The following is an 11,037-nucleotide window of genomic DNA, read 5'->3' on the forward strand; positions in this document are numbered from 1 at the left end:
AAACCATTGTCCACTTTCTGATAATTGGTTCTAAATACCCTATAATACTGTCATTCTCTTGAATGATTTTACATTGTCTTGATACATTTGGTGCTACAGTATACAGAGTTATATTCAAAGATTTCAAGGAAAGAGACACTATGGTAATTACTTTTATGTCAGGATATCTTGTGGTGAAATACTATTTTGCTTAAATGGTTATGCTTTGACCTGCGCTGTTTTGTTGTTATGCCCTCTTTTATCTCAGTCTCCTTTTTTTAATTATTTACTTTTTTATTTTTATCTTTTTAATTAAGGGTAAAATAAATAAAAAATAACAAGATACATTATAGTAACCCACTTTGATTTCCTATTAACTTGATTTTAAACCCTGTATTGCCCTCACCGTCTTGTTTTGACTGATTTTCCTCTATTCTGTTTTGCTTGATAGTACCAAGTTCGAAAGTATAGGCAACACCTGTGAAGATAATAAGATTCATTATGACGCCCATTCTGGTTGACTATTATCTTCTTTTAAAGTCCTGTAATGTCTCCAATGTTTTGGTTTTATTCTTTACTGTTTTGCTCAATTTTATTATAACTGATGATATAGGCAATTCTTTTTAAGATAGCATGAGGCAGTATGGTAACCATTGTTGATCACTTTGTATTTTGTTTTTACATTATGTATTATGTCCATCCTTTTGATTTGACTGACTCCATCCTGTTATGTCACATTTGGTTTTACTCTCTTCAAAAAAAGTAATAAGAACTGTGGGAGTAATAAAACCTAAAATGTGTAATAGTCATTGTACAAAAGAAAGGAAAAGAAAGTGCTCTAAGGGATATAACTGCATATATATTTAAGTGTATAAGATAGATAAGCATATTATTGAGTTTTGTTGGATCATTGAGCAAAACTGTTTGCAGTCTCACTGTTTGAAAGTCCACTTTATATGCTTTAATTTTGTAACTTGAACAACTATTTCTAAGATAACAATATGTAATCTATTAACCAGTGATTTCCTACTGCTTATTCTTTCTGAAATTCTGTATAACTTATACCCTTTTTTTTTCTTTTTCTCCTTAAACAAAATTAAAAAAAAAAAGAAGCCATGAATTAAATAGGGTCTGGATGCTGCCGAACACCTGTGGAGCCTATGTTTTGAAGGCGGTGATACACAGATGTTTAAGATGCTTGTGGATCACCAACTTGAGCTGTGCAAACCTCAGCAGGGAAAGACTTTCTACCCAAGTGAGAACGTTAGACTTCACATCCTGTGCAGACCTCCCACCTCTCTGCACAATCACAAGATAGCCTTGCTGTGACCGACTGGAAGGGGTACAGTGTGCTGCCCACTTTGCCTGGCCCTGTCTGCCCTGTTCCCCAGCTTTGGACACAGCTCACGTATCTGCACATCCTGTATTTCTTCCCTGGTTCTCACTGCATGGGCGTTAAGCCCGGCTCAGGATTATGCAGGGTCAGCAGAGCCTTCCAGAGCAGCCGGGATACTGCTGGGCACGTGTTCACCTTGCTTCCAGCTCTCTCCCTGGCTTAACTTATTCTGAGTCTCTGCAAAGTCGGCCTCCGAGGAAACTCCCTTGGGAGGAGGATACCCCGCAGCTCAGTGTCCCAGCTTTCCATGAAAGTCGGCTTTCTGCCCTGGTCGGCTAGAACCCCTGCTAAGCTAGCCCTCCTGGAAACCTGGGAGAAAGCTGCTGCTCGTGTGGGAGGCGCAGGTCAGTGACTAGAGCGTAGCGTTCCGCTCTGCGCACTGAGAGGCTCTTGCCAGGGTCTTCAAACCCTTTCTTCATTTTGGAGTTGGTGAAGCACAGTTCAGAGCTCACAGGCTGAACGGCTGTCAGGGCCCAGCGGGCAGCACAGGAGCGTGAACAGGCGAGGCCCTGCCCAGATCAATGCACCAGACCGGTGCACACGGCCGCCAGGATGCAGGCGCCCCTTTCACGGTGGTGTGCTTTCCTTTTTGCAAACTGCAGAGAAGAATCCCCACGGTGAGCAAATAACCATGCAAACACACCGAGGGCCTCAAAGAAAAAGCCACAGAGTGGGGGGAGCCATCACTGTGAGCGCCACGGGAAATGTGGGGCCCAGTGTCACCCATTTTCCTAGTTTTCAAAAGAAATCAGAATCTGGAATTTTATTTGCCTTATTTATTGTCTTTTTGAGAGGGTCCCACTGTGTACTTCAGGCTGGCCTTGACCTCAAGGTGATCCTCCTGCCTCAGCCTCCCAAGTGCTAGGATTACAGTATGCACCACCAAGCCTTCTCCTCATCCTTGCCTTCTCCTCATTCTTACATGTTAAATTAATTATTTTTAAAAACACTATAATAATTTTTTAAAAAGAAGAACAGCTGAGCAATGATTTTAGTTTAGGGTAACAAATTCGTCACGGGGAAACATAGTGGAAATTCCCTCCTGCTCACTTCCAGGTGACCGCGAGTTCTTCCCAGGCACAGTGACCAGAGGCAGAGGGAGCAGCTCTGCCCCAGGGATGCCTGGCCCTGCCTGGCATCCCCAGCGCCCAACCCAAATTCGTCACTAAGGTTTGTTGTGACATTATCCCCAGCACCAGTTGAACCAGCTTCACTAGGAAACCGCCTTCCAGGGGCCTGGCGTGAAGCAGACATGAGATAAACTCAAGGCCAGAAAGAGGCCCTAAGAGGAGATCTGGGGTCCCCACACCAAGGCCCAGCAGAGCGATCACTGCGATCTTGGGGCTCGAGCTCAGTGACCAGGGCAGCTGTGCGGAAGCCACCAAGCAAATGGAAGGGCCCTGGAGCGGAGGAACCCCCCCTCCCCACTGAGCAGCCCCTTAGAAGAAACCAGCCACCACCTGTACAGAGCCCTGTCCCGCAGAAAAGCTGTGTCCAGGGGACGAGTAAGGCAGAGCAAGCATGGCTTCCCACCAACCATCTTTCCATGGAGAACCAGCCGAGCTGTTTAAAGATGTGAGGTTCTCTAGTGATCACAGGATAACCTCTGCCATAACCAGATAATGATGGGCAACATTTGTCCAATGCCAAGCCTGAGTTAAACATTCCCAATGCGACACCTCGGCACCTTAAATCCTCCCCAACAGCCCGCTGGAGCAGCGGTAGACTTTTCTTTCTGAGATGAGACAATAGCCACAGATTATTGAAATACGTGGGAGTGTAGACTGGTACAGCCTTTGTGGAGATCTGTCTGGAGATTTCTCAAAAAGTTGGGACTGGAAATCCCATTTATTCCAGCTATTCCACTTCTAGGCATATTCCCAGAAGAACTGAAAGCATCATACCACAGTGATATATGTGCACCTATGTTTATAGCAGCACAATTTGTAATCGCCAGATCTTGGAAACAACCCAAGTGCCCATCAACTGAGGAATGGATAAAAAAGTTGTGGTATTTCTATACAATGGAGTATTATTCAGCTATAAAGAAGGATCACATTGAGATATTTATCAATAAATGGGCGCAGCTTGAGACCATACTCATTAGTGAAATAAATCAATCTCGCATGTGTGAATACCGAATAGTTTCCCTGATGTAAATAATGATTCAAATATATAAAAATATGTGGTAATCATGATTCCCCATTAGGTGGCCTTGAAGCCTTATAAAGTTTTCACTCATTAATTAGAAAGGCTTTATTCTGGGCTTCTTGATATGAAAATATTTGAAGCTAGAGTATATGAAGTTTTATCCAAATATTTCAAGGAAAAAGACACTATGGTAACTACTATTAAGTCAGGTTATAAGGTGGTGAAGTACTAGGTTGTTGAAACAGTCATGCTGTGACCTCTATTGTTATATTGTTATGTCCTGTTTTATCTCAATCTCCCCCTTATTGTTTAAAAAAATTATTTAGTCATTTCTTATGTTTGTCTTAATTAAAGAAAAAATTCAAAAAAATTAGGATATATAAATAGTAACTCTTTTCGATTTCCTATTAACTTGTTTTGAAGTCCTGTAGTACTCCCACGATCTTGTTTTGACTGATTAGACTCTGTTCCATTCTATATGATAGTATCAAGTTTGAAGACATAGGCAACTACTTTGAAGACAATAAGATTCACTAAGATACTCATTCTGGTTTGACTATTGTCTTCTTTGGAAGTCCTGTAATGTTTACAATGCCTAAGTTTTATTGGTCTTGTTCTCTACTGTTTTGTCCAACTTTATAATATCTAATAAGATAGACAATTCTTTTTAAGGAAACAAGGGACAACGTTGATAACCATTGTTGATAAACTTGTACTCTGTTCTACACCATGTGCTATGTCTGTCCTTGGTATTGACTGACAGCTTTGTTTTGCCATATTTGACTGTACTCTTCCCCCCCCCCCAAAGAAAGTAATAAGCACTAAGGAGTAATAAAATCCAAGATGTGTAAATTTTGTTGTAAAAAAGAGAGGGGAAAAAAAAAAAAGAAAAAGAGCTCTAACGGATATAACAGCGGGTGTGTTTGGGGGTGTTAAATAGCTGACTTTATCAATGTTTTTGGAACATTGAACACAGCTGTTTGCAGTCTCCCTGTTTGAATGTCCACCTTGTGTTCTTTGATACGGTGATTTGAGGAACTATTTTCAAGAAGATAGTGTGTAATCTACTAGCAGGTGATTTCTTACTGTTATGTTTTTTTGTTTTGTTTTGTTTTGTTTTGTTTTGTTTTGTTTGTAGTTCTGTATTGCGTGTACCCTTACGCCGCTTTGGTTTGTTTTGTGTTTTTCTCTTTTTCCTCTTAAATTAAAAAAAAAAAAAAGAAAAGAAAAAAAAGAAATACGTGGCTGCGTCACTTAGGTAGTGAGCGGTAGCATCTGGCCTCCCAGCAGGTGCAGGGTCCCTTAGCCTCTGGGGTAGCTGCTCTCAGGATCCTGGGGTGGGGATCCTCCATCCCTTTCCCTGGGCAGTGGGTGGGGCCGAGGCCCCCTTGAGCAAGGGCCTCCTTTAGAAAAGGAAAAGCTGAGATCCATTGAGGTGCCCACCCTGCCTCCTCCTAGTGAAAGTTTAAAAACCTTTCTCCTTGACTAACAATCAAGGTGTTAAGTGCAGAGAGAGCCTCAGGCAGCAGGAATCCAGTGTCTCCTTTGGAAGCCTCTCTGTGCACAGAGCTCAGGAGATTTTTTTGTCTCTCCCAGGACAGGACACCAGGAGAGGTTCAGAGGCCACACGCTCACCCCGCCCCCGAAAGCGCGCCCCTCACCTCGTAGGTGCTGGTGATCCCCAGTTTGTAGAACACCGGAAGGAAGACCTCGGCGCTGAGAACCACCACCAAGAGGTAGGTGAAGGCGAACATGCAGTAGACACCCCCGAAGCGGTACACCTCGACGGGCGCGCCCAGCACGGTGACGGCCGACATGAAGCTGGCGGTGAGGGACAGCGCCACGGGCACGGCGGTCATCCTGCGGCCGCCCAGCAGGAAGTCCTTGGAGGTCTGCTGGCCGCCGCCCGCGAAGGCATAGTAGATGCCGATGGTCGCGGACACGAGCAGCATGCCTGCGAACACCACGTAGTCCCAGACGCCGAAGCTGCCGATGGCGTGTGGCGCCCCCATGGCGCGCGGGGACCGAGCCTTGCGCGCACCGCTGGCCGCGTACTATCCGATCCCTGCGCCCGGGCGCGCGGCGCGTGGCGCCCCCGGCGGTCCCAGGCGGCCTGGGCAGCCGCTGCACCTGCAGGCGGTGGCCTCTGGGACTTCAAGGTCTGGAACTTCAAAGTCTGGATCTTCTCGGGGAGCCCGAGCTACTGGAGCTCACGCCCCGGGGCGCTCACCAAGTGCCGGGTGCACCTGAGTGGCCCAGGCTCCGGGGAGGCTTGTCAGGTGCGCCCGGAGGAGCCTACAGCCGCCAGGCAGCCAAGCCACAGGGAGCACCCGGAGCCCGAGCGGATTCTCTCCAGTGACACCCACGGGGCGCAGCTTTAAATAAGGAGGGTGCACAGTGTGGGTCGAAGGGCACTTGTCACGCCTGTAAGGGAAGCGCTTCAGTCCAACAGTCCAGGTATTCCCGGAGCTTTCGGGTTGCCTTCTGTGACAGGTTAATGGGTGATTCCGAGACGGCAGCCAGAGCTGAGATCATAGTCCTTACAGGGAAGCAATTGTAAGGCACGGGAGGGAGCCTGGCTTTTCGGATGGCCTGCGGCCTGTCTGGCCTCAGACAGCCCACAATTGCTGCAGCGTGGACAATGACACTTCTGCGTAGGGACTGGATGTCTGCCAGCTCCTTTCCCATTAACTGGTGTCTCATATCGTCATCCTTGAGATAGGAATTATCTCCGTTTTTCAGATGAGGAATGTAAATGGCATTGCAAAATGCAACTTGAAAAGTTTGGTTTTGGAGCCAGGCATGGTGACGCACACCTGTAATCCCAGCACTCAGGAGGCTGAGGCAGGAGGATCATTGTGAGTTCAAGGCTAGCCTGGCCTACAAAGTGAGTTAAAAACCAATCTGAACTGCATAGTGAGACCCTGTCTCAAAAAAAAAAAAAGAAAAAAGAAAGAAAGAAAGAAAGAAAGAAATGAAAAGAAAACACAAAACACTTTGGTTTTTTTCCTGTAGAGACAAGTGGCTTCCACACTTCCACAGGTCCAGGGCATAAATGGCTCCCCCACCCCGCTCTCCTCTACCCAGGAGGAAAGGGCTGGATCTGAAGTCGCTGGCCCAGGAGTTCATCCCTGGCAAGAAAGGGGGACTTCCGGTCCTGAGAGGGATGTGAGCAGCCTGGGCAGGTCCACTGTCCCCTTGCGTTCCACACCCCCCTCCTTACTGGGAAAGACCCTTGCCACAGGACCTCAGAGATCTGAGGCAAACAGGCCGCTCCATCTCCTCAGAGCCAGCAGTGAGTGAATCCATTCTTCCCTGTCCACTGAAATGCGTGGCCTCCTTAGATTTGGACCGAGAGGAACAGAGGACCTCGAGCACGTGAACCTGAATGGCAGGTGACGAGTCTGGGCAATCTTGAAGGGATGAAAGTCCCTGCCCCAAGAGCCCTGTGCCTTGCCAGTCACTTGGGAAGAGGGACCAACTGCTTGTGGTCAGTGCGACCCCAAGGACACTCCAGCCCTCACTGACACTTCGGCATCTGTCAACCCCCACAGCCCCTGCTCCTGGCATCAGCTGCCTGTAAACACTTTTGTGGGCGAAGGGGAAAAGGTGGCTGGGGAAGCCGACGAGCTTGTCCTGGTTCCCGCTGGAAGTGCACTCGGGGATCCTCTGTCTCCACCACTGGGGCTTCTCGTAGGTTAACTGTCTGTGCCATTTGGGTGAGGTAAGGACTTCACAGATGGGGACCATTTTGGACCAGCTGAAGGTCATTTAGGGGGCACCAACTGGTGTGAAAAAGACCTTTAGAGGTAGAAAACACTGTTCTGGCTTGGAGTGCTCATTTGCTCTGGTCTGCTTCGGTCCACTTTTCTCCTCACATAACCAAGCACCTTTACCCTCAGAGGAGCAGCAGGCTGCCTGCCCCGTGTGGGGCAGAGTTACACTGGCCGTGTGGGGCTTCCGGCTATTTTGAGGCTTCCTTGTGAGCCAACATGGAGTTTAAGGTTCTCAAAAAAAGGAGAGTTTAGACTAAAAGAGTTTAAGAGTCTACGGACACCGCTAACCCTAACTGCTCAGGAATAAAAGTGCTGGGGCTACTTTGCAAGTCCCCAGGAAAGGAAGGCGTTAAAGGACTTAGAAACCAGTGATTTACTAATCACACAGAGACAGCACACCCTGTGCGGGCCTGCCAGCACTCTCTGATCCATGGAGCTGTCCCTGGGAAGATTCTCCGGAGGCCTGGGCCAGAGGACACCCACAGCTGCACAGTGGAGCGGTGATGTAGACGGGCCAGCGCCCTGCGCACTGCTGACCACGCACTTACTTAGCGGATATTGATGAGATCATCTGGGTTTTAATTTCTGCTTATTTTGCCTAACAGTCCTCGGTTCACTCTAAACCAGTCGTGTTTTAATGTATTTTTCAAGGCTTTTGTTTGCTGGGGAAATTTGACTCTATGTTTCCCTCCGTGGAGAGTATCATTCCTAATCTGGTTTCTTTTTTTCATACTAGAGGCCTTGAGCAATAGAGCCCTAGGATAAGGGGTGAAAACTTGTGACTGGCTATGCCTAAATGTTAACACGAGAAAAATGTCTTAAAATCCAGAGGCAAGAGTTTCTAAATTGACTAAGCCCTGAAGGAAGACACACACACACACACACACACACACACACACACACAAGTTCAAGAAAGTCAAACTCAGACTAACTGGGCAAGCAATCTCCTTTGAGATATGCATTCTCACCTTACTATGATGAGGAATTCTACCTTCAGATGTGCAAAGTTAGGATTACATATTGCATAGGGTGGTAAGGCAGGAGCGTAACCTTTTAAAAGCTCATAAATGTTCAATTTAAGTCTTTGTTTTATGTGTGGTTCACATGTGTGTATTACATATAACATCTATATGTGTATGTGCACTTATATAGTTTAGATGATACCAGATCAATCTAAAAATTAGAGCTTTCAATAATTAAAAAAGCATCTCTGGGCATGGTGGTACATTCCTGGAATCCCTGCACAGAGGCTGAGGCAGGAGGATTGCCACGAGTTCTAGGCCAGTCAAGGTTAGTGAGCTCAAGACCAGGCTGAACTGCATAATGAGACCCTGTCTCAAAAACTAACAAAAAAATTAAGAGAGCATAAACCCAAATGACTTTTTATTCACATAACTTAAAATATTTTGAAAGCTGTAACAAATGTGTCCCTAAAACTCTTAGCATGAATGTTACCTGCGTTAGCTGATCAGAATTACATTTTACGTGTTTGAAATTTAGAAGACTATTTTCAGCTTTACTAAGGTTTACAAAAATAGCTCAGGCTTCCTCAAACTCACAGAGGTCCTCCTGCCTCAGCCTCCTGAGTGTTTGCAGGAACACACCACCATCCAGAAAGATGTGGATTTTTTGGATTTTGGAACTTGGCCTTTTGAGATCTAGATGTTTCACCAAAGCCTCCTCCATACTCATAGGTGGGGCTTTTCGGGGTGGCTGGATCTAGGGAGTGTGTACGTGGACTAGAAGTGTGATTAGCTAAATGAGTCCACTGATGGGTTTAGCACTGCTCTAGGTGTGGATAATAGGGAGGCCCACTCTGGGTGCGGGTGGAACCACCCACAGCCTTGTAGCCTGGGTGGGATAAAAGGGAAAAGGAGGCGGCTGCTGCCGCTTCCTGTCTGCCCTGCCATGGACTGTTCCTTCCGGGGAACGCCCTCTGCCACACCACCCTGCGTGAGAGCCTGCTGACCATACACTGGAATCTCCAAAACCCAGGAGCTGAAATAAACCTTTCTTCCTGTAACTTTGAGTGTTGAGTATCTTGTCTCAGCAATGAGAAAAGTAACCAAGACCGTGTCTATGACCAGTAAAATTCCTTGTATGATCCTCCAAGTGGACGCATTTATGAGCATCCTTATTATTCAGGATACTTTGCCTTTGGTGACATGAGATTTTAGTTAAAAAATAATTTCTGGGCTCAGTATAATTATTCAAGTTCCATAACCCCAGGAAACCCTTCAAGGATTTTTAAATAAAAGTTTGTTGCAGTACTTGTAGATGCAATTTCCAAGTATTGACTACAACTTTTGAAAGTTTTTCCTAAACTAAAAATAAAAATTGTAGGGCTGGGGATTTAGCTCAATGGCATTAGTGCCTGCTTGGTAAGTGTAAGGTCGTGAGTTCAATCCCTGGTACAAAAATAAAATAAAATAAAATAGTTTACAGAAATTAACTTGCATTTTCCAGATATTTTATATTTTTTGAACAGTGTAAAAGCAAACTTAAAAATTACATAAATGTGTCAGTAAACATTCGAAATATGTGTAATAAAGTGAAATGCTAAAGATTTTTGTTAATTGTATTCTTTGCTTCTTAAAATGCAGAAGTGATGTATGTGAGTCCATTACATGTATTTAATAGGTTGTTATGCATGTGTAACACTGACTAAAATCAAAAGATACCTGATCCTTTAGTAAGTTTCAAAGAAACAATTCTAAAGTAATAATGAATATCTAAAAATGGGGATTTTTGTCAAATTACAGATCAAGTTTAAAAATGAGCTTTAAATAATAATTGTCAAAGTTACTGAGGATTGTAGCTGTTCATCATTTCGACATATGCTAACGCTAAAAATCTGTATAAGCAAAACTCATTTAATATTGTAGTAACAGTTTAAGGAAAAAAGAGCTTGCTATAAAGGGTTAACAGCTGTGACTTACCTGGTTTGTTACTGGGTTTATTTGCGTGACATAATGCTAATAATTTTAAGAAGCACTAAAATGCTTGCTTGCTTCTCTCTAATAAATGAACTGCTATTATTTTACTATCCAGCCTTTGTTTAAATTAATAATTTAAAACCACATTCTTCAACTTACTTCATTTTTATAGAACACCTTCTAAGATTCAGAAACAGTTTGGGCTTTTCCTACCTCGAGTATGTTATATGTTTCTTCCAGATGTACAGGGCTTTCATCTATATAGAACGCTGGACACAATGTGAGGCAATGATTTGAGTTTTAAAACTACTAATAACCTATGTGTGGGATGACGTAACTTTTTTCTTTTCTTTTTTTTTTTTTTCTTTTTTTTTTTTTTTGTCTTTTTCCTTTTTATCGGTACCAGGGATCGAACTTCGAACTCACGACTGACTGCTTACAAGGCAGGCGCTTATGCCGCTGAGCTAAATCCCAGCCCCTACGATGACATAACTTTTAATAATGCAAAGGTGATGTTTTGGTTGTAAATTTCCCATATATTTTAACAGTATAACTTTTGAGTGAAACATTTCTAAATAAAGAAAGTCTGTTCCAAGAAAAATATTTTTTAAAAGATGTAAAATATGATACACACTGGTAGCATTCGTATCTTTCCTTAAAACAATAAGACTTAAGATATTGATTTTGATCTTTCCTTAGCAAAATTTACAACCCAACTTTAAAAGTAGGGGTTTTTGTTGTTTTTTGTTTGTTTGTTTGTTTGTGACAATTTCTCTATGCAGTTCAGGCTGGCTTCGCA

The 11,037-nt window shown here is 44.4% G+C and overlaps 1 protein-coding gene across 2 annotated transcripts in view; it reads right to left on the minus strand.

Annotated features, from left to right (window-relative positions):
* Slc5a8 (solute carrier family 5 member 8) overlaps positions 1-5,895 on the minus strand; it is a 43,908-nt gene extending 38,013 nt beyond the window's left edge. For both annotated transcript variants that reach the window (XM_063255446.1, XM_003475870.4), the window contains exon 1: positions 5,188-5,895. In XM_063255446.1, the coding sequence (XP_063111516.1) occupies positions 5,188-5,538 (351 nt within the window). In that variant the 5' untranslated portion in view covers positions 5,539-5,895. The remainder of the gene's footprint in view (positions 1-5,187) is intronic.
* Between the last annotated feature and the right edge of the window lie 5,142 nt (positions 5,896-11,037).

Source organism: Cavia porcellus, unplaced genomic scaffold (genome assembly GCF_034190915.1).
Source record: "Cavia porcellus strain 051 isolate PalLab524CR breed Dunkin Hartley unplaced genomic scaffold, mCavPor4.1 scaffold_8, whole genome shotgun sequence".
Classification (NCBI taxonomy): Eukaryota; Metazoa; Chordata; class Mammalia; order Rodentia; family Caviidae; genus Cavia; species Cavia porcellus.